The 24,313-nt window shown below is 42.9% G+C and overlaps 1 protein-coding gene across 1 annotated transcript in view; it reads left to right on the forward strand.

The window, feature by feature from the left end:
- ZFR (zinc finger RNA binding protein) overlaps positions 1 to 22,420 on the forward strand; it is a 312,134-nt gene extending 289,714 nt beyond the window's left edge. The window contains 3 exon segments of the mRNA XM_029579284.1: positions 19,306 to 19,417; positions 19,554 to 19,651; positions 20,884 to 22,420. Coding sequence (XP_029435144.1) covers positions 19,306 to 19,417; positions 19,554 to 19,651; positions 20,884 to 21,063 — 390 coding nt within the window. The 3' untranslated portion in view covers positions 21,064 to 22,420.
- The last annotated feature ends 1,893 nt before the right edge of the window (positions 22,421 to 24,313 follow it).

The raw sequence follows: 24,313 nt of genomic DNA on the forward strand, positions 1-24,313 counted from the left end.
TATGTTTGAACTACAGTGCAGAAGTCAAACACCACCTGCAGGCCAGTACAGAAGAAATGAGCTGTCTGGGGAAAAGTGTCACGGCAGAACAATAAACCACAGAGCATGCAAAACCCCTGTTTTCACATCCTTCTATTTCAAGTGGTGGCGGCATCTTTTCGGTTCTCAGTTTCTAAGGCCAGGGTGTTGCAAGCAGGGCACCATATTTTGCTGGGTCTCCATAAGCTGCCTGAATCTTTTCTCTCCATAAAGTGGTGGAGGACATGGTTATGTCTGAATGAGATTCCCCTGAAGTCTTTGGGGCATCAAAATCCTGAATAGTGATCCAAGATGGTGAACTAGCACTAATAACATGAGGCTCCATCTGTTTCTGTGCTTTTCTGTTTCTTTAAATTTGCCTCATACTGGCCATAAGAGGAGGGCAAGGGAAAAGACTTACCCTATTGTCTCACCCAAGCAACCTCGTATTGGCCCAGTGGATGCGCCCATTCACAGGACAGTGTCATCGGGATAGAAGTTGGTGGGGTTTGAACATGAGGAAGTTGTACCTGTTTCTCCCCCGGACTCACTAATATCTTTGTCCTCTATAAAGAGAATCGAGCTGGCAAACCCTACTGCACCCCAGGACTTAGATGCATGGCTGGAACAGGCACGGGCTGATGATGCTGACAGTCTGGAGATCCAGGCAGGGAGCGAGCTGACGAGGGGTGAGGCTGCAGCCATTGGTTTTGACTCTTCCAGGGAGTTTGCCAGCTCTCCAGCTTTGGAAAGACAGAAAATCTCCTTTCCTCTTCAACTCCAACTGTGGAAGTTTTGTCTGCTTAAGCAGTTTTCTCTGTTAAGACTTAGCCAGATCACGTGGAATCAATCTGGGACACTATTGAAGGCCTTGGCATGTCAATTATAGTACAGTTAAATTCTCTAGTTTTGAAATGCCAATGATAACGAAAATAGGATTCAGCTTTTGGAATTCTGTAAATTAAATATGGTTCAGGAAATCAAGGGCTCTATTAAAATGGTACAGGAATACCTTATAAAAGAAAACACAGTATTAACTTAGAGAATCTTGTGTAGAAGAAATCTTCATTTTGTTAATTTCCCCAAAGTATCTCATATTTTGCCTAAGGAAATGTTTAAACTATATCTGGTAGAGGACCTGAAGCTCCAAACTATAAGAATCCCTCCAATATCAAAGGTATTAAAAAAGGAAATGAAGTATAATTCGATTTTCAAGATATGTTATTATTAGAACCTTCAAAGTTGGTAATTTCTAATACTTTAGAGACTTCTGGTATTAATCAGGCTATATCTGCAACTATGATAGTCAACTTTGTACTGCAGCTGGATAGAGACTGGGTACTTAGGCTGTATTTTAGACATCATACAGAGACCTTCTTAAATCTTAGGGGTTTTCCTGATGTGTTGAAACAAACCCAGAAGAAAAGGAAAACAGTTCTTATTACTTAGACCAAGAACGTTATTAATTGGGGACTTTTTTCTAAGATCCCCTGTAAATGTTACACAAAAGTTATCATATATTATTTTCCTGCCTTCTCAGTTATCTCAGTTTCTAAGTGATAAGGTTTTTCCTCAAACTGAATCTTTCACCGCCTGCTTCTATATCATTCCTTAGATAGGCTGTGTTTGATTCTCAATAGGTAAAGATTAGTCTGCTTTGAAGTGCTGCTACTAACATCCTTAAAATGGAATTACGGACTTTGGATAGAATGTGGATTTCTTTAACTTTGGTATATTTTGTTTTTGTACATGGATTTGTATCATCATGGGGGTTTTTTTTCTCTGTATTAAGTTTATTCTTGAATATTGAATTTAAATGGTATAAATAAAAAGATTTAAAAAAAAAAAAAAAAACACCTGAATAAATTTCCTCTGCTAGAGAGGTTAAAGAACAGTTCTTCAGACACCCTAAGTGAATGTTTGGGAAAAATAGTGGAAACTATTCTAAAGATCAAAATCGTAGAGCGTATAGAAAGACATGGTTTAATGGAACACAGTCAACATGGATTTACCCAAGGGACGTCTTGCCTAACAAATCTGCTTCATTTTTTGAAGGGGTTAATAAACATGTGGATAAAGGTGAACCAGTAGATGTAGTTTATTTGGATTTTCAGAAGGCGTTTGACAAAGTCCCTCATGAGAGGCTTCTAAGAAAACTAAAAAGTCATGGGATAGGAGGCGATGTCCTTTCGAGGATTACAAACTGGTTAAAAGACAGGAAACAGAGTAGGATTAAATGGTCAGTTTTCTCATTTGAAAAGGGTAAACAGTGGAGTGCCTCAGGGATCTGTACTTGGACCGGTGCTTTTCAATATATATATAAATGATCTGGAAAGGAATACGATGAGTGAGGTTATCAAATTTGCACATACAAAATTATTCAGAGTAGTTAAATCACAAGCGGATTGTGATACATTACAGGAGGACCTTGCAAGACTGGAAGATTGGGCATCCAAATGGCAGATGAAATTTAATGTGGACAAGTGGAAGGTGTTGCATATAGGGAAAAATAACCCTTGCTGTAGTTACACAATGTTAGATTCCATATTAGGAGCTACCACCCAGGAAAAAGATCTAGGCATCATAGTAGATACTTTAAAATAGTTGGCTCAGTGTGCTGCAGCAATCAAAAAAGCAAACAATGTTAGGAATTATTAGGAAGGGAATGGTTAATAAAACGGAAAATGTCATAATGCCTCTATATTGCTCCATGGTGAGACCACAACTTAAATACTGTGTACAATTCTGGTCGCCGCATCTCAAGATATCGTTGCGATGGAGAAGGTACAGAAGGGCAACCAAAATGATAAAGGGGATGGAACAGCTCCCCTATGAGGAAAGGCTGAAGAGGTTAGGGCTATTCAGCTTGGAGAAGAGATGGCTGAGGGGGGGATATGATAAGAGGTCTTGAACGAGTAGATGTGAATCTGTTATTTACACTTTCAGATAATAGAACTAGGGGGCATTCCATGAAGTTAGCAAGTAGCACATTTAAGACCAATCAGAAAAAATTCTTTTTCACTCAACGCACATTTAAGCTCTGGAATTTGTTGCCAGAGGATGTGGTTGATGTGGTTAGTGTAGCTGGGTTCAAAAAAGATTTGGATAAGTTCTTGGAGGAGAAGTCCATTAACTGATATTAATCAAGTTTACTTAGGGAATAGCCACTGCTATTAATTGCATCAGTAGCATGGGATCTTCTTGGTGTTTGGGTAATTGCCAGGTTGTTGTGGCCTGGTTTGGCCTCTGTTGGAAGCAGGATGCTGGGCTTGATGGACCCTTGATCTGACCCAGCATGGAAATTTCTTATGTTCTTGGCTTGGCTCTGCCCGACAAGCAAACTATCCTTATGGCAGGGAGCATTACCTCAAGGTTTTCAAGATAGTAAAATTGAGTTGCTATTAGAGCATTCTTTTGCAGCCGTATCACCCTTTATGAAGATTGAGACTAGAGGGCTATTGCACAGGGTATAGTAGTTGCCAGGAAGTAGTTGCCAGGAAGGCTACCGATTCCCCTTGCCTTCATAATTTTTTCAGGTTTTTCCTATAGATGACTTGGTGTGTTGTGGCTGCAGTGGTCCATTTTGTCTGTCACAAAGTGGCAGATCCAGCGTGTAATACCTGTCTCGGCAAGCTTCCTTAAGTCGAGGTTGTTGCTTGGAGATTTGATGAAGTAGTCAAGGATCTGAATAAAGTAAACCTTCAGATGGTTTTGGAAGATAAACACCAGTAGATTTCTGGAAGCTGTGGAGACTGTGGTCGTTTGAGGGAGATCAGAAGGTTCAGGATGGGGAAGCAATCTTCCTCCAGGCAGTCAAGTTTAGTGGAAGGAATCTGTCCTTTTGTAGAGCGAGGAAGTGAAGAGATGACAATGTTGGATCTGCCAGATTTACCAGGTCAACCCAATATGGTTCGCTTGTTTTTTTTTCCACAGTTGTCCTAGTAGGCAGTCATCTCTAAAGATTTTATTAGTAATGGAACCACATTACCTCAGGCCAGTATGTCCTGGATATGGTTCCCTCTTGTACGACAACCTCCTGGAGATTGGCGATGTAAGTCACTCAGGACTTCTAATCTTGTAGGCTGTGGTCCTGGTGCTCACCAATTTTCAAGGACAGGTATTCCATTTGCTTGGTTATTTCTAAATAAGGGCCAGATATTTCTGCCAAATTCTTCATCTCAAGGGAGTCAATAATTGTCTTTGTATTCCATCTTTTGCATGGAAACTTTCCATTTGGTTATTTTGGTGGTGAGGTGAGTTCTTGTCCTCTCTACATCTCTTGGAGGGGTTTTTTTGCACTCCTATCCAAGAAGATTTTCTAAGACTTCACTTCTATGGTTTTGGAAAGCATTTCCAGTTTGGAGCACTTCCCTTTGTTCTTACCACAGCATCAAGAACCTTTACCAAAGTGGTGATGGTTGTCAGTTATACAAGACAAGCATCTCTTTTCTCCCATCTCTGGTAAGGACAACCAGAAAGTCTATATTTCTAAGGCCAGCACTAGAGTGGTATGTGTGGGAGGGTAGAGGGTTGCCTGGCCTTGAAAAATGGTCAGGATAGGAAAATAGAGCTCTTTCTTAAGTAGTGCTTTGAGGTATTGGGTGGCAGTTGTATGACCATGGATCTGCAAATACTGGTGGATCTGTCTGAGGAGATTTAAACTGATAGTGAAGTAGATAGACTGGAGGCTGGGTTGGCCTTCCTGGTGAATGCTCTTTCCCTGTACATACCGGATCAGTCCAGACTCCTCACTCATATCTCAGCTAAAGGAATGGTTGCTTTGTCAGTCTATCACACCAGTAACCAATCTACCTTCTCACCAGTCAGTCCCAAATCGTAGATTAACTGATGTTCTCAGTTTTCTGGTAGCGTCACAAAACCTTCCACACATAAATCCTACCATTCAAAATGGCAAGATTTACCACATGACGCATACAAAAGGGTATTACCCTTTTTTCTTTTTCCACACCACTCTTTCTCTTGCTCCCTCGGATTCTGCTCCCCAGACATTCTCCACATACGTACACCTCTGTTCCAATTGGTGTATCGTTTTGGAGTGAGGATACCCGATTTATGGTACATCCCTTCTGAGTCAGCTTACCATGGATTATCCCCTGATCAAGCCGCCTCTATTTTCACTAGCCACGGAATTGAACATATATTTCATGCTTATAAGTCTCATACGTTCTCCGTTCGAGCTTTTCCATTCCTCTCATTTCACAGTTTGGCATGGGAAATTCTTCCCTCAAAAATGTCATTTCTGCCAGCAGTGTCAATGAGTTATACACTTCTAGTTACATACTCATCTGACCCTGCGTTCCTCCATCACTGAGTGGTTTTCATGTGTTCAACTTTCTATCTTTCTTAAGGTAGACGCTGCATCTCACCTTACTCAGGATATACTCTGCCCATTTTTTCCAACACCACTCTCTCACCAGAGCGAGAGGATTCTTTCCATTTCTTGGACAGAAAGGCTACGCTTGCATTCTACCTAGCTTGCCTACATTCCATAGGAGTTCCACCTAACTCTTTCCTTCTGTGGCAAGAGCCAAGCTGCGAGTTCCAGTTGGCAAACAGACCTATTCCTCCTAATAAACGGTCTGTATCTTTTCCTACCAATAAGCAGGCATTTCACTACAACACTGTGTGTAACCACACTCTGTTGCATCCGCCTCGGCCTTAATAGCTTCCCTTCGGCCGCTACTGCTTGTACACACATTATCAGGCTGCAACCTGGAGTTCTCTCCATACCTTCGCAGCCCATTATTGCTTACATACAACTAGCCGGCATGCTCCATGTTTGGCCAGACCATCTACTCTTATTCCTTTCGGGTTAACTACCCAACATCCTTCCACCAACCCTTTAAGGATTTCAGGATGCCCTCCGTTCCAAACTCCACCCACGACATTGCACCCTTCGCGCGTCTTGGGTGCATTTAGTGCACTCTCGGGCATCCTCAACTCGGTACTCACCCATTTGTGAGGACTACCATCCTGCTTGTCCTGTGAGAAAGCAAATGTTGCTTACCTGTAACAGGTGTTTTCACAGGACAGCAGGATGTTAATCCTCATGAAACCCACCTGCCACCCCGCAGAGTTGGGTCTCTATACGTTTTCACGTTTATTTTAGTTTCGCTTGCACTTTTAGCTATAAGACTAGACTGAGGGAGACACCTGTGGCTCACAGGGATAATTGCAGGCTGAGCATGCTCAGTGCACTGTGTGCCAGTGTCAGTCAAAGCTTTGTGGAAACTTTGACAGAAAAGTTTTCCGTACAGGGCTCCATCCTGTGATGTCACCCATTTGTGAGGACTAACATCCTGCTGTCCTGTGAGAACACCTGTTACAGGTAAGCAACATTTGCTATCTTCTTAGTGTTTGGATAATTGCCAGGTTCTTGTAGCCTGGTTTGGCCTCTGGAAACAGGATGCAAGCCTTGATGGACCCTTGGTCTGACCCAGCATGGCAATTTCTTATGTCAAGTGTTCCATCCAGGTTAACTGACAAATCAGTGTATAATCATAAACACCCAAGCGACCACCTATGTATTAACTTCAGTGATGATTTTTTGAATGTGTGTGTGTGTGTATATATATATATATATGTGTGTATGTATATATATATGTGTGTATGTATATATATATATATATATATATATATATATATATATATATATATATATATATTCCTTTTTCTATGCTCAAAAAAACACCAACACATTACCAGGGAGGTATTCACATAATCCCACTTAGAAAATACCGCTCAAAAATGTCCAAACCAGATGTGGCTGTGTTTCAAATAATCCTTCATCAGGGGCAATCCTCATATTTCGGCAGAAAACCTTCCTTCAGTTTGATGTCTCCACAGTATAAGTGGGCAAGCCATCCATGGACATTGCGACGTCTAACACGGCATCTATTTAAACATAAACACGTGACCTGGAAAGTTGATTTGCAACATTTTATCTCTTAGCTAAATAGCTCAGATGGTAATTTACAATTCTCTGCTACATGGGACACTTCAACAGTTGCATTTTTAGATGTATTAATTTTGTTAAGGCAGGAGATTTTTCCAACTACTATATATCGAAAACCTATGGACAAAAACCATTTATTGTGTTTTCATAGCCATCATCCAACTTCGTTCAAAGCTGGTTTGTCTGTTAACCAGCTTTTTCGTATTAGGAAGATATGTTCTTCATTGTCAATTTGAACGACACAGTGAAATAGTCAGCTAGATTTGCCGCCCATGGTTACCCTAAAAAAGTATCAAACAGGCACATAAACTGGTGAGATTTTCTGATAGTCGCTGCTTCAATATAAATCTTCAAAAAGTACTGAAAAAATGGTTAGTGTATTTCAAAACACAAATTTATTATCCCAAATTGAAGCAGTGATGAACATTGGCATGTTTTGGCATTGCATAAGATTTTTCAATCCCGTTTGATTGCATTCTCTCGCGATGCAAATATCTGTGATCTTATTGTACAATCGTTTTTTGTAAATCACAACCTGCGGGCATGGGATAACATAAGTGCAATAATTGTGACTTTTGTCAAAATATAGTAACTGCCATAAGTTGGACTGATCCTGTGACAGGTTATTGCATGCGCAGAAGAATGGTCACAGATTGTATTTCACACCATTTCATGTGTTGATATGTCCTTGTCCTAAGATTTATGTTGGTAGTACTCTTCATCCTATTAAGAAGAGACTGATTGAACATCACTCTAAAGTTAATACTAGGATATTGAGTGCTCTGATTGTACACCATTGTATTGACTGTCAGCATTCTTTTGAAGAAATAAAGTGAACTGTTATTGATTCTGAGCAGGAATGTACACATGGAGGTGACATTGATTTACTTCTCAACTACTGTGAACAATTTTGGATCTATACCTTGGATTAGTTAGCCCCGAAAGGTTTGAATGACGAGTGGCTTGGACATCTTTGCTCTGATTTGTCAATATTTATCCATAAGTTTGATTGGTTGTTTCCAGGTCACGTGTTTGTGACGTCTAACATGGCATCTATTTAAACAATGTCCATGGAACTGAAGGAAGGTTTTCTGCTGAATTTACCTGGGTGTTGGCAGAACCTCAAATAACCTGCAAACTCGGGCATCTGGTCTCCAGAGGAAGCCAAACACCAGATAAATTTACTAGAGCTTCGTGCAATCAGATATGCTCTCAGGGTATTTCAGGATTACCTCTCCAACAAGGTCATCCTGATTCAAACCGACAACCAGGTGGCCATGTGGTACATAACAAACAAGGGGGAACTGACTCCTTCCTCCTGTGTCAGGAAGCTGCATAGATATGGGCGGAGGTTTTTTCCCACTCGATGTGCCTCAGGGCCGCCTACTTGCCGGGAGTGGACAATGTGTTGGCAGACAAGCTGAGTCACACTTTTCAACCGCACGAGTGGTCCCTCAACCCCACAGTAGCGGATTCAATATTCCAACGCTGGGGTTACCCTCACATAGACCTCTTTGCATCAATCCACAACCACAAAGTAGGAAACTTCTGCTCTCTCACTCGCAGCCAACACTTGCAGCCAAGAAACACTTTCTCCCTCTCATGGACCAGCGGTCTCCTTTATGCATACCCACTAATTTCGAAGACTCTCTTGAAGTTAAGAAAGGACAGGGGATTGATGATTCTGATAGCCCCTTACTTGGCCACGCCAGGTGTGGTTTCCAATACTTCAGGACCTATCAATTCGCTGGCACACTCCTCTGGGGAAGGCCTCGCTTCTGATCTCTCAGAACGACTGATGCCTACGTCGCCCCAACCTCCAGGCCCTATCTCTGACTGCCTGGATGTTGAAAGGTTAATACTTCAACCTCTTAACCTTTCAGAGCCGGTTTCCCACGTCCTGGTAGCTTCGCGAAACCCTTCCACAAGAAAGTCTTATTGCTATAAATGGAATTGGTTTACAATATGTTGTACTTTCATGTCCATCGACCCCCTTCACTTGTTCCACAGTGAAGTTTCTTGACTATCTCTGGCACCTGTCAGAGTCGGGCCTGAAAACTTCCTCTATCAGAGTTCATGTCAGTGCGGTGGCTGCCTTCCATAAAGGTGTCAGGGATGTCTCCATATCGGTACAAACCCCTGGTAACATGCTTTTTGAGGGGCTTGCTGCACCTAAAACCTCCATTGCACCCTCCGGCCCCTTCTTGGGACCTTAACGTGGTTTTGGGGCAGCTCATGAAACCACCGTTTGAGCCTCTCCAATCCTGTGATCTCCGCTATCGCACCTGGAAGGTGATTTTTCTTCTGGCGATCACATCCGTTCGCAGAGTTAGTGAGTTGCAGGCCTTAGTCACCTACCCGCCTTACACTAAACTTCTGCATGACAGGGTAGTACTCCACACTCACTCTACGTTTTTGCCTAAGGTAGTATTGGAGTTTCATATTAATCAATCCATTATACTACCCACTTTCTTTCCCAGGCCCCATTCAAATCCAGGAGAACAGACTCTGCATACTCTCGACTGTAAACATACTCTAGCTTTCTGCTTAGACCCTACAGCCGCACACAGAAAGTCCACTCAGTTGTTTCTCTTTTGATACCATCAAATTGGGTAGACCTGTGGGAAAGCAGACCCTCTCCTCCTGGTTAGCGGACTGTATTTCCTTTTGCTATCAACAGGCAGGCATTCCGCTCCAAGACCGTGTCAAGGCGCACACTATCAGGGCCATGGCGATTTCAGTAGCGCACCTCCGCTCGGTGCCACTTACTGACATTTGTAAAGCTGCTACCTGGAGCTTCTCCATACCTTTACAGCCCATTATTGCTTAGACAAGGCTGGCAGACAAGATTCCATCTTCGGCCAGTCTGTCCTACGCAACGTATTTGCCAATTAATATACCAACATCCTTCCACCGACCCATCAGAGTTCAGGATGCCCTTTTAACCAAATTTCCACCCCAGTTGTTGTGCCTGTTGCACGTCTTTGGGTACATTTAGTGCATTACTCGGGCATCCTCAGCTCTGTACTTACCCATATGTAAGGACTACCATCCTGTTTGTCATGTGAGAAAGCAGAGTTGCTTACCTGTAACAGATGTTCTCACAGGACAGCAAGATGATAGTCCTCACGAAACCCGCCCACCACCCCGCAGTGTTGGGTTCATTACGTTTCTTATTTTTCGCATGTACTTTTACTATAAGACGAGACTGAAGGGGGACATAAGAACATAAGAAAATGCCATACTGGGTCAGACCAAGGGTCCATCAAGCCCAGCATCCTGTTTCCAACAGTGGCCAATCCAGGCCATAAGAACCTGGCAAGTACCCAAAAACTAAGTCTATTCCATGTAACCATTGCTAATGGCAGTGGCTATTCTCTAAGTGAACTTAATAGCAGGTAATGGATTTCTCCTCCAAGAACTTATCCAATCCTTTTTTAAACACAGCTATACTTACTGCACGAACCACATTCTCTGGCAACAAATTCCAGAGTTTAATTGTGCGTTGAGTAAAAAAGAACTTTCTCCGATTAGTTTTAAATGTGCCCCATGCTAACTTCATGGAGTGTCCCCTAGTCTTTCTACTATCCGAAAGAGTAAATAACCGATTCACATCTACCCGTTCTAGACCTCTCATGATTTTAAACACCTCTATCATATCCCCCCTCAGTCGTCTCTTCTCCAAGCTGAAAAGTCCTAACCTCTTTAGTCTTTCCTCATAGGGGAGTTGTTCCATTCCCCTTATCATTTTGGTAGCCCTTCTCTGTACCTTCTCCATCGCAATTATATCTTTTTTGAGATGCGGCGACCAGAATTGTACACAGTATTCAAGGTGCGGTCTCACCATGGAGTGATACAGAGGCATTATGACATTTTCCGTTTTATTCATCATTCCTTTTCTAATAATTCCCAACATTCTGTTTGCTTTTTTGACTGCCGCAGCACACTGAACCGACGATTTCAATGTGTTATCCACTATGACACCTAGATCTCTTTCTTGGGTTGTAGCACCTAATATGGAACCCAACATCGTGTAATTATAGCATGGGTTATTTTTCCCTATATGCATCACCTTGCACTTATCCACATTAAATTTCATCTGCCATTTGGATGCCCAATTTTCCAGTCTCACAAGGTCTTCCTGCAATTTATCACAATCTGCTTGTGATTTAACTACTCTGAACAATTTTGTGTCATCTGCAAATTTGATTATCTCACTCGTCGTATTTCTTTCCAGATCATTTATAAATATATTGAACAGTAAGGGTCCCAATACAGATCCCTGAGGCACTCCACTGTCCACTCCCTTCCACTGAGAAAATTGCCCATTTAATCCTACTCTCTGTTTCCTGTCTTTTAGCCAGTTTGCAATCCACGAAAGGACATCGCCACCTATCCCATGACTTTTTACTTTTCCTAGAAGCCTCTCATGAGGAACCTTGTCAAACGCCTTCTGAAAATCCAAGTATACTATATCTACCGGTTCACCTTTATCCACATGTTTATTAACTCCTTCAAAAAAGTGAAGCAGATTTGTGAGGCAAGACTTGCCCTGGGTAAAGCCATGCTGACTTTGTTCCATTAAACCATGTCTTTCTATATGTTCTGTGATTTTGATGTTTAGAACACTTTCCACTATTTTTCTTGGCACTGAAGTCAGGCTAACCGGTCTGTAGTTTCCCGGATCGCCCCTGGAGCCCTTTTTAAATATTGGGGTTACATTTGCTATCCTCCAGTCTTCAGGTACAATGGATGATTTTAATGATAAGTTACAAATTTTTACTAATAGGTCTGAAATTTCATTTTTTAGTTCCTTCAGAACTCTGGGGTGTATACCATCCGGTCCAGGTGATTTACTACTCTTCAGTTTGTCAATCAGGCCTAGCACATCTTCTAGGTTCACCGTGATTTGATTCAGTCCATCTGAATCATTACCCATGAAAACCTTCTCCATTACGGGTACCTCCCCAACATCCTCTTCAGTAAACACCGAAGCAAAGAAATCATTTAATCTTTCCGCGATGGCCTTATCTTCTCTAAGTGCCCCTTTAACCCCTCGATCATCTAACGGTCCAACTGACTCCCTCACAGGCTTTCTGCTTCGGATATATTTAAAAAAGTTTTTACTGTGAGTTTTTGCCTCTACAGCCAACTTCTTTTCAAATTCTCTCTTAGCCTGTCTTATCAATGTCTTACATTTAACTTGCCAATGTTTATGCGTTATCCTATTTTCTTCTGTTGGATCCTTCTTCCAATTTTTGAATGAAGATCTTTTGGCTAAAATAGCTTCTTTCACCTCCCCTTTTAACCATGCCGGTAATCGTTTTGCCTTCTTTCCACCTTTCTTAATGTGTGGAATACATCTGGACTGTGCTTCTAGAATGGTATTTTTTAACAATGACCACGCCTCTTGGACATTTTTTACTTTTGTAGCTGCTCCTTTCAGTTTTTTTCTAACAATTTTTCTCATTTTATCAAAGTTTCCCTTTTGAAAGTTTAGCACGAGAGCCTTGGATTTGCACACTGTTCCTTTTCCAGTCATTAAATCAAATTTGATCATATTATGATCACTATTGCCAAGCGGCCCCACCACCGTTACCTCTCTCACCAAGTCCTGTGCTCCACTGAGAATTAGATCTAAAATTGCTCCCTCTCTCGTCGGTTCCTGAACCAATTGCTCCATAAAGCTATCATTTATTCCATCCAGGAACGTTATCTCTCTAGCGTGACACGATGATACATTTACCCAGTCTATATTGGGGTAATTGAAGTCTCCCATTATTACTGCACTACCAATTTGGTTAGCTTCCCTAATTTCTCTTAGCATTTCACTGTCCATCTCACCATCTTGACCAGGTGGACGGTAGTATACCCCTATCACTGTAGTCTTCCCTGATACACAAGGGATTTCTACCCATAAAGATTCAATTTTGTATTTAGTCTCATGCAGGATGTTTATCCTGTTGGACTCTATGCCATCCCGGACATAAAGCGCCACACCTCCTCCCGACTGCTCCTCTCTGTCATTGCGATATAATTTGTACCCCGGTATAGCACTGTCCCATTGGTTATCCTCTTTCCACCATGTCTCTGAGATGCCAATTAAGTCTATGTCATCATTTACTGCTATACATTCTAATTCTCCCATCTTACTTCTTAGACTTCTGGCATTAGCATACAAACATTTCAAAGTTTGTTTTTTGTTTGTATTTTTATTCTGCTTTTTAATTGATAGGGATAAGTTAGAATTTTTTAGCTCAGGTGAGTTTTTAGTTACAGGCACTTGGACTACTTTTCTAATTATTGGAACCTCACTGTCGGGATGCCCTAATTCTAATGCATCATTAGTATCCTTTAAAGATACATCTCTCCGAACCATGCGCTGCTGAGCGACTGTCGGCTTTCCCCTTTGTTCTAGTTTAAAAGCTGCTCTATCTCCTTTTTAAAGGTTAGCGCCAGCAGTCTGGTTCCACCCTGGTTAAGGTGGAGCCCATCCCTTCGGAAGAGACTCCCCCTTCCCCAAAAGGTTCCCCAGTTCCTAACAAACAGGGACCCCTGTTGGATGCAGGGTTGGTGCTATGCTGGGCATGCCCAGTAGGTGCCAGTCAAAGTTCTAGAAATTTGACAAACATTTTCTGTGATTGGGCTCCGTCCTGATGATGTCACCCATATGTGAGGACTAACATCCTTCTGTCCTGTGAGAACACCTGTTACAGGTAAGCAACTCTGCTTATCCTTGGGTACCTTGCTTCTGCATCAAGGGGACTGGCTCTGCTTTCTCAACCTACAGGGCGTCTACACACACATTGCCATCTTTCCACCTCATCTGAATTATCTGAGCTTTGTAGTATGCCAGCAGCACTTCCACTTCAGGGCTCTCCCCGGGTCTTCATGAAGTGCTGGCAGTGGTGGAAGCATGTTTGTGCCAGAACGGGATGCATGTGTTCCCATATCTGGACGATTGGCTTATCAAGAGTTCTTCGAGGGAAGGAGCTCTTCAGTCTCTGAACAGGACAATAAGACTCCTCCAATTGCTGGGAGGTTTCCTCGTAAACTACCTGAAATCCCAGCTGACTCCATCCCAGTGACTGTGTTTCATGGGGCAGATCTGGACACTGTGGTAGTCAAGGCGTCCTTCCCAGCGAATGCATAGCCACTCTGGCTGGGCTCGCCAGGTCCATCCATTGCCGGCAGACTGCCTCAGCCCAACTGCTCCTGAAGTTACTGGGTCACATGGCCTCGCCAGTACACGTCACCCCAATGGCCCGCCTGGCCATGAGGGTCAAGCAGAGGACTCTACGGTCTGTGGCACCAAGCCTCTCAAGAACGCTCTGCACTGGTCTGGATAATCGAACCACTCCAGCTCTCCCTTGCCTGGTGGGCACAGGAATCCAACCTGAGCATGGGACTTCCTTTTCAGCCCCCGACTGCTCAGGTGATCCTGACCATGGATGCCTCCAACCTAGGCCGAGGGGCCCATGTCAATGGCCTCCACACACAAGGAATGTGGTCGAAAGCCAAAGTGAGCTGCCAGATAAACTTCCTGGAACTCCGGGCAATGCAGTATGCACTCTACGCATTCCAGGACTGCCTATCCAACAGGGTCGTCTTGCTCCAGACAGCCAAGTGGCCATGTGGTACGTAAACAAACAGGGGCACAGGCTCTTATCTCCTCTACCAAGAAGCAGCACAGATTTGGGCCTGGGCCTGGGCCCGGGCTCTGCCACATTCCATGCTCATGTGTGCTATCTACCTGGCAGGGACCGAGAATGTGGTAGCAGACTGCCTCAGTCAGACATTCCACCTCCACGAGTGGTCCTTAAACCCCTACTTGGCAGACAGGATCTTCTGCCGGTGGAGTCAGTCAGACGTGGATCTCTTTGTGTCCTCGAAGAACCACAGGGTGGACTGTTTCTGCTCTCTATGCAAGGAAGAGAAGGGACCAGCAGCGGAAGCCTTCACCCACTCCTGGAGTGCAGGTTTCCTGTATACGTACCCTCCAATTCTGCTCATAGGCAAGACTCTTGTGAAGCTACAACAGGACTGAGGCTCCATAGTCTTCATAGCCCCGCATTGGCCGTGACAGGTCTGATTCCCAATCCTCCACAACCTGTCGGTCCAGGAACCCATCCGCCTGGGCACTTCACCTCATCTCATCACTCAGGATCAGGGCAGGCTACGCCATCCAAACCTCCGGTTGTTGGCCCTCACAGCCTGGTTGTTGAAAGGCTAGTGCTGCAGTCCCTCAACCTATTGGACAATGTCTCACAAGTCCTGGTAAGCCTTCCATGCGGAAGTCCTACCAGGCGAAAGGGAAGAGGTTTTCGTCCTGGTGTGCTGATCAGGGTCATGACCCTTTCACTTGCCCAACACCTAGGCTTTTGAACTACCTCTGGCGCCTCTCGGAGTCTGGTCTACAGAATACCTCAATCCAGGTACATCTGAGTGCCATCAGTGACTACCACCGTGGAGTGGGAGACACTCCGATCTCGGTGCAGCCCTTAGTGGGGCACTTCACGAGAGGCTTACTTCAACTAAAGCCTTTATTATGTCGTCCTCTTGTGGCCTGGGACCTCAACATAGTGCTGGTGTGGCTCATGCAACCTCCTTTTGAGCCCCTGTGAGTTGAAACACCTCACCCGGAAAGTAGTCTTCCTTGTGGCAGTTACTTCCACTCGCAGAGTCAGTGAGCTGTAGGCCCTAGTGACCTATACGCCTTACACGAGGTTCTTCCATGACAGGGTGGTGCCACGCACTCACCCTAAGTTCCTGCCTATGGTGGTGACTGACTTTCACCTAAATCAGTCCATCGTGTTGCCCACTTTTTTCCCGAGGGCACACTCATCCAGGTGAGTGGGCTCTACATACCTTGGACTGCAAGCGTGCTCTCGCTTTTTATTTAGGGCGCACCGCAGCCCACAGGCAGTCTACCCAACTTTGTCTCCTTTGACAAAAATAGACGTGGAGTTGCGATGAGCAAGCAGACCCTGTCCAATTGGTTGGCGGGCTGTATCGCTTTCTGATCTTAGCAAGCGAGCCTTCCACTCGGGGGCTGAGTGAAAGCGCACTCAATAAGGGCCATGGCAGCATCAATAGCACACTTCCGAGCGGTCCCTATTGCCAAAATCTGTAAGGCCGCAATGTGGATTTCCCTTCACACCCCATTACTGTCTGGACAAAGATGGTTGACAGGACAGTGTCTTTGGCCAGTCCTATGCAACCTATTCCCAGTGTAAGAACCCAACTCTCCCTACCCTAGGGCACAGTATGCGGTTCAGTTTGCCCGTTGTTGCCAACAGCACCCCAGTTGTGCTTGTTGCACGTTATCGGGTGTCTGTTGGCCCAGTGTGTGCCGGGGGCAGCCCGCAGCTTGGTATTCACCCATATGTGAGGCCTACCATCCTGCTTGTCCTGGGAGAAAGCAGAGTTGCTTACCTGTAACAGGTATTCTCCCAGGACAGCAGGATGTTAATCCTCAGGAAAACTGCCTGCCACCCCGGCGGAGTTGAGTTCGCCTGCGCCTTGTTTTATTTTTTTCGCTCATATTTTTTCTGCTTTGACATGAGACTAAAGGGGGACCCCCATGTGGCTATGGGGTTGGTGGCATGCTGGGCATGCTCAGTGTGCAAGTCAAAGTTTCTAGAAACTTTGACAAAAGTATTCTGTGATGGGCTCCATCTGATGTCACCCATCTGTGAGGACTAACATCCTGCTGTCCTGGGAGAACATCTGTTACAGGTAAGCAACTCTGCTTTCAAGGCACATAATTGCTGGCCGTACCATGTGTAGTGTTAGAGTTAGCGATGAAACATTGTCCACATAAGATATTTAAAGGTGAAGATAAATCAGACAGTACCTTTTTCCCTGGGGAGGCCCCAACCGGTGAAAAAGCAGGCGTAGAGACTTTAATCATATCTGCTGCAACATCAGACCCCAGTGAAGATGTATCTGAGGGCTGTAATAGCAATTTCTCACAGACAAGCAGGATGGTTGTCCTCACAAATGGGTGACATCGAGGATGGAGCCCAACCACGGAAAACTTCTGTCAAAGTTTCAGGAACTTTGACTGGCCCCTACTGGGCATGCCCAGCATTGCACTAACCCTGCAGCCAGCAGGGGTCTCCCTTCAGTCTTCTTTTTCATGGCTCAATATCTCAGAAGGTTTAGAGGGAATGGAGAGAGAATCTCCAAGCTCATGAGACACATGACAATTTGTTGAAACAAAAATCCTCAAGGGTAGGTTGTGAAAAGGAGACACAAACTCCCAGCTCGAGGAGGAGAGCATGTAAATGCCCTCTTCTTTTCTTCCCCATGTAGCGGTAAGAAACTTGGAAGTGCTGAAATTTGACTAAGGGGCATGCTTTTATGGTAAGAGTGACCAGAAGGAAGCCACTTCTCTATAAAAAGCACATAACAGCCCACTTGGAGTTTGCCAAAAGGCACTTAAAAGACTATCAGAGCATGAGAAACAAGATTCTCTGGTCTGATGAAACCAAGATTGAACTCTTTGGCCTCAGTGCCCAAGTGTCATGTCTGGAGGAAACCAGGCACTGCTTATCAACTAGCAAATACCATCCCCACAGTGAAGCATGATGATGGTGGCAGCCTCATGCTGTGGGATGTTTTTCACCTGCAGGAACTGGGAGACTAATCAGGATCAAGGGAAAGAATGGAGCAAAGTATAGAGAGATTCTTGATGAAAACTTGCTCCAGAGTGCTCTGGACCTCAGACTGGGGCAACAATTCATCTTCTAATAGGATAATGATCCTAAGCACACAACAAAGACAATGCAGGAGTGGCTTTGGCACAAGTCTGTAAATGTCCTTGAGTGGCCCAGCCAGAGCCTGTACTTGAACCTGACCGAACATCTTTGGAGAGACCTGAAAATAGCTGTGCATCGATGTTCCCCATCCAACCTGACAGAGTTTGAGAGAATCTGTAGAGAAGAATGGGAGGAAATCCCTAAAACTGGGTGTGCCAAAATTTATAGTATCATACCCAAGAAGACTTGAGGCTGTAATCACTGCAAAATGTGCCTCAACAAAATACTGCGTAAAGGGTCTAAATACTTATGTAAATGTGATGTCAGTTGCTTTTTTTTTTTTTTTTTTTTTTTTTTTAATTTGCACAAATTTCTACAAACCTGATTTCATTTTGTCATTATGGGGTATTGTGTGTAGATTGAGGTGGGAAAATATGCATGTTATCCATTTTAGAATAAGGCTGTAATGTAGCCAAATGTGGAAAAAGTGAATGGGTCTGAATACTTTCTGAATGCACAATTCTGGTCGCCGCATTTCAAAAAAGTTATAGTTATGATGGAGAAGGTACAGAGAAGGGCGTTCAAAATGATAAAGGGGATGGAATAGCTCCCCTATGAGGAAGGCTAAAGAGGTTAGGTCTGTTCAGCTTGGAGAAGAGGTGGGTGAGGGGGAATATGATAGAGGTGTTTAAAATCATGAGAGGTCTAGAACGGGTAAATGTGAATCGGTTATTTACTCTTTCGGATAATAGAAGGACTAGGGGCAATCCGTGAAGTTTGCAAGTAGCACAGTTAAAACTAATCTGAGAAAACTCCTTTTCATTCAATGTACAATTAAGCTCTGAGATTTGTTGCCAGAGAATGTGGTTAGTGCAGTTAGTGTAGCAGATTTAGAAAAGGATTGTATACGTTCATGGTGGAGAAATCTATTAACTGCTATTATTCAAGTTGTCTTAGAATAGCCACTGCTATTATTGGTATCAGTAGCATGGGATCTACTTTGTGCTTGGGTACTTGCCAGGTACTTGTAGCCAGGATTGGCCACTGTTGGAAACAGGATGTTGGTTAGTCTGACCCAGTATGGCAAGTTCTTATGTTCACTGTATCTCTGTCTGAGGAGTGTGGGATAGGATAGCATCAAAGGTTGCATCCTTGTCACACCACCACCAGAGAATGTGTATTAATAGATTATTTATAAACTGAGTGCCCTTTGTGAAGTGAATTGATGAGCTTAGCCTACTACATACTGGGTAACTGTCCTTGTCACTTATGCTAGTCAGCACCAACTGTGATGGAAACTTCTTTGCCAGTCTTCATGGCATGGTGAATAATGGAATGGGCATGAGAGACTGAAACTATCACCCAAAGCAGTTCGACACTATGGGAGAGAAGCAGCTTCTGTTGCCTGTGTTGTATTTGATTTGTGAAGAAACAGCAGACTTAAGGAGTGTTATAGTAGACATGCAACACATGTTGAATCTGTGATAATATGAAAAGCTAGTGTTAAATTTGCAGTGTGAGGACTAACCAAATTTATTTTTCTATTAGGCAATGGAATTGCTTGTAGAGAAAGCAATCAGCAGTTCTTCAGGCCCACAAAGTCCTGGTGATGCACTGAGAAGAGTGTTTGAATGTATTTCATCAGGGATTATCTTAAAAGGTAAATCCAACCTTTGGAGGGCATTTTTTCAGTGAACATGCCTAACATTTAGTCTACTGTTTGAAACAAGCTTCTGATATCAGCAAAATAAAATACTTAGGTACAGGATTACTGTAGTAATATTTAATTGTTACAGGAGGACCTGGCCTTCTGGATCCATGTGAGAAGGATCCCTTTGATACACTGGCTTTAATGACAGAGCAACAGCGGGAAGATATCACTTCAAGTGCCCAGGTAGTATTGAGCAAGAAATAAAATATGGCAAATTTAGTTCTTCTTAAAGATATGTAAAAATTGATACTAACTTCACACAAAGTGACTGGGGGGATATCTTTAAAGGACTGGGAAAGGGGTTAATCGCAACTTCAATGATAGAAAACTCGCTAAAACTATTATATCTTAGGCATTACTGCCCAACGAGACTTCATAAAATGAACCCATGCGTATCTGATCAGTGCTGTAAAGGATGTCAGTTGGTGGGGAACTATTTCCATATGTGGTGGTCAAGTCCAAAGATAGGGAAGTTATGGACAGATGTGGAGCGATGGATTGGTCAAATGATACCCAGAGCTAATCCTGTACTCCCACATCATGCTCTTCTGGGAGTACCTCTCCTCTCGTCAGTGGTCCCTGAAAGTAGGTTGATCAACTATATCTTTACGGCCACTAGATTAGCACTCGCAGGGAAATGGAAAACACCCAGTATACCCACGTTAGCTGAAGTACAGTGCAAACTAGGGGACATATACCTACTTGCGGAGATTACCGCTCATAAACTCAAGTCCATGGGGAAATTTCACAGTATCTGGAAGGCTTACTGTCTGTGGAAGGAACAGTACAATAAGACTGAATCAGGCTCTTCTTAAATGTCACTTAGAAGAGGACATACCTATTTTCTGCATTACAGTACATGAAGTGTACCCATCACTTAAAATCTATAAAGCATGGGGTAGGGGAGGGGGGTGCTTACAATTATAATAAAATCCAAGACACGATTTGAAAAGTGATAAAAAGGTTTTATTGTTTAATGGTGTTGAAGTCATATGGTGAGTTACATGACTCTGTTTATACTTTTTGTTGATACCGTTTGACCAACTGCTGTGTTTCATCATTTACTGTGTTCATTGATTTATATTCTGTCTTCAATAAAATGGAGAATTAACAAAAAAAAAATGTAAAAAATTTAGGTGGTACATCTTCCTTGTTGTACACCTTTGCCTTTGAAAGAAAATGCAGAAATGTGTTCAGAGTGGTTATAAAGCATGAATCACAAGTTATTCATGTCACTTAATATCTGCTGTAGTTTTCTTAATGGCACGAGAACCAACTGTACTTTGCTAAGAAACAGCACTAGTGTATTAGAGTTTCTGTAGGACATGTCTCTTGTTTGCTTCTAAGTTTTTTGCACCACCATTTGGAAATTGGAGGTAAAACTATGAGCTAACTTGGTTCTTCTCTTTGAGCAGTTTGCACTGAGACTCCTCGCATTCCGCCAGATTCACAAAGTCCTAGGAATGGATCCGTTGCCTCAGATGAACCAACGTTTCAATGTCTACAACAGCCGGAAAAGACGACGGGACAGCGATGGGGTTGATGGATTTGAAGCTGAAGGGAAAAAGGATAAAAAAGATTATGACAACTTTTAGGCGGAGAAAAAGCATAGCAAATCCCCATTAAAAAGAAATGAAGTTTGAGGCCCAGATGTAGATTAATTTTTGTTTATGATGGAGAACATCTAGTCAGATTCATATTTTTCAGACAGTAAAATTGGCTTTTTTTCCTTTAAATTGATTGATGTCAGACGATGTAGTGGGAATCTTATGAATGGAAGGAACTTCATATTAAAATTGTATGTGGGAAACAAAATAAGTTCCTTTATTACCAAACCACATTATTTCTGCTTTTAGATGTGAATAATTAATTGTGGCAATCCCCCACATCTAGCATCTACCCACCCACTCACCCTATTTGTGTTGCTTGTATTACCTAGTGTGGTGGTGTTGGACAACCATGCTATATTTAATACAGAGATTGTGCTTCAGTTGCAACATGTATTTGGAAATTTAATTTAGAAATCCGTTTTTATGGCCCTTGACACTAGTTGTAATTTCTCTTTGTGTTAGAGATGGTATGGGCCTCCACTCATTCTTAATATTTCGCAGCAGGTGTTTTTTCCTCTGTAATGTGAGACTGCTGGATTTTTTTTGTTTTTTTTCTTTCTGTGAAGGATTAGAACACAAAAAAATTGCCATTTGAATACTGAGAATTAAATGTTTCTGCAGATCTTGTGGCATTTTGTCTTTAGTGTGGTATAAAGATGTAATTAAGGCAACATTTTGTTGATCTGCTAGTTTGCTGATGTGGGCTTGCAAGGTAAAAACTTACACATGGTGTAATTATCTTGCAACAGTTTTAAAGCAGCTGCTTAATTGATCAAGAAATTGCATGACTTTTTTTGTTTTAATAGAAGGGCTTTTAAAACTTTTATCAGTTTGAGTATATTACCTATTTCAGCTCTGTGTATCATTTAACTTGGACACAGCTGGGCCAAAAAGTAATTTTCTAAAATTGTTTTCATCTTGCTCATTTGCAGGTGAAAAAGGGCATTGTTAAATTTGGCCATGTGTGCAGTTGTTAAATGCAGTACTAATATGTAGTTTGACACTGCAATAGTGTACCTTCCCTGTATCAATACCTATATGTTAACTTAAGGTTTTAGTTCAGTATCAGATTACTTTATGATCTTCAGCCTGGAAATAAACTAAAATAGAAGCAAAGTTCATTGTTGACGACAAAGTGAAAACTGGCCAGTAAATTAAACTAAAAAGCCAAACAAACAATTATTTGGTTTGGCCATGTTTGTTTCCCTCCCTCTCAAAAGCTGAATGTGTTATTACTGGTCTAGTTAAGGTTACATCATCACGTTGATTTATGCTTTGGTATACAGGTGTCCTTTGTCACAGCACTACAGTACTATACTGAAATAAAAGTGTAAGTGCATGACCCGTGTCTCAATTCATTTGTATACTAGAACTCAATGTTTTATTGATTTATTCTTGTAATTTAGCTGGCAGTTGCAGGCAGTATTCAGAATTACCAAACCATGGCCTCAAGCGAAGCTTAGTGGTTTAGTGTTGTGGGCTTCAGTTGAGGAGGTCATAGTTCATTTTCTTGCTCAGACCTCCACAATGTAGAAATTTTTTCTTCACTCCAAATATGCCAGCAATACTGTACCATTAAAGACCACAATGGTTTAGTGATTACACCCTCATGTCCCCTGGTTAAATAAGGAGTTGATAGGTCATAAGAAGATGCATTAGGTTGAATGGTGATGGCTGAAGACACAGGGAGGATAATTTTCACAGTTCTGCACAGCCCCAAATAGCTGCATATATAACCATGCAGAGATCTATTACAGTATTTTATAACCTGCGTGAATCAGGTTTTCTAACCTATATATGGTAATGCCAAACTGTTAGGGTTACTGCTCATGGGATTCGTCAGAGACTGGTGTCACTCACCGGCAAGATGCCCCATGGCTTTCAGTGCATCCTATAGGTCGCCTTGCAGCAGCATCCTATAGGTCGCCTTGCAGCAGCACATTGCCTCTATGATGCTACTCCATTTTCCCTGTGGGTTCTCCGTTTGTGAGCCACCACTTAAAGGCCCCTTGGCAGGAATCCAAGCTGCAGGTGTCTCCTGACATCACATGGCTGAGTATTTAAGGCTCAGCTGCATGCCCTAACCTTGCCTCAGCAGCTGGTTTCCTGTTGCTTGTGCCTTCAGTGTGTATTGCCTCAGTGTATCTTAATCTTGCCTCGTCCAGCCTTGCCTTGCCCAACCTGCCTAACCAGCCTTCAAGTGCCATTCTTATTCAATGTCTCCTGTCTTCATCCATCCTTGGCCTGATTCCCTGGTGCTGACCATTGCCTGCCTGCTGCCTGGACCTGACAATTGCCTTGGACTTGACTTTGCTTGCCACCTGCAAAGACCATTGGCCTTTTCCCATTATCTCCTGTCTGTCCTTATCCAGTGTGTACCTGGACTCTTGCTCACCCTACCACCCTAAGGACCCACCTAAGTTCTGCTGGCCAGCAGAATCCAAGGGCTCAACCTGTGGCTAGTATAGTTGAAGCTCTAGTCTGTTCCACTTCAGGGTATTTTTGCCAGCTGTCTGTGTAGGCCTTGTAGGGTCTCAGAGGCTGCATCTACTATGTCACAGCAGTAAGGGATCACCCAAGCTATGTCCTCTTTGGTTCACTTGCCTTAAGCTTTTCTGCACAGTTTATATTCTTTTGTCAGCTGCTAACAACACTAACAAAACGATTTTGACTGAAAAATCCTGCAAATTACCACAATATTTCATCCTTTTGATGCTCAGAGCTGACAATGGCCTAGTAAAGCCAAAAACTAAAATCCCTGGGGCGATCGCCCTGCATTCACTCAAGCAATCATTCAATTCTATGTGACTCTATGAGAGATGGTATGGGCATCCACTCATTCTTAATATTTCACAGCAGGTGTTTTTTCCTCTGTAATGTGAGACTGGATTTTTTTGGTTTTTTTTTCTTTCTGTGAAGGATTAGAACACAAAATAAATTGCCATTTGAATACTGAGAATTAAATGTTTCTGCAGATCTTGTGGCATTTTGTCTTCAGTGTGGTATAAAGATGTAATTAAGGCAACATTTTGTTGATCTGCTAATTTGCTGATGTGGGCTTGCAAGGTAGTGAAGATATCTGATAAGTGTGCATCACCACAGAGTAATGGGGGATACAGAGACAAGATTCGTCCTGCATGAGAAAACAGGCAGACAATATCAAGACTAAAGTTACAAAAATAATGAGTAAGAAATAAGTAATAGTCTCTCCCAGGCCCCCCAAATAAAGAACCAG

Source organism: Rhinatrema bivittatum, chromosome 1 (assembly GCF_901001135.1).
Source record: "Rhinatrema bivittatum chromosome 1, aRhiBiv1.1, whole genome shotgun sequence".
Lineage (NCBI taxonomy): Eukaryota > Metazoa > Chordata > Amphibia > Gymnophiona > Rhinatrematidae > Rhinatrema > Rhinatrema bivittatum.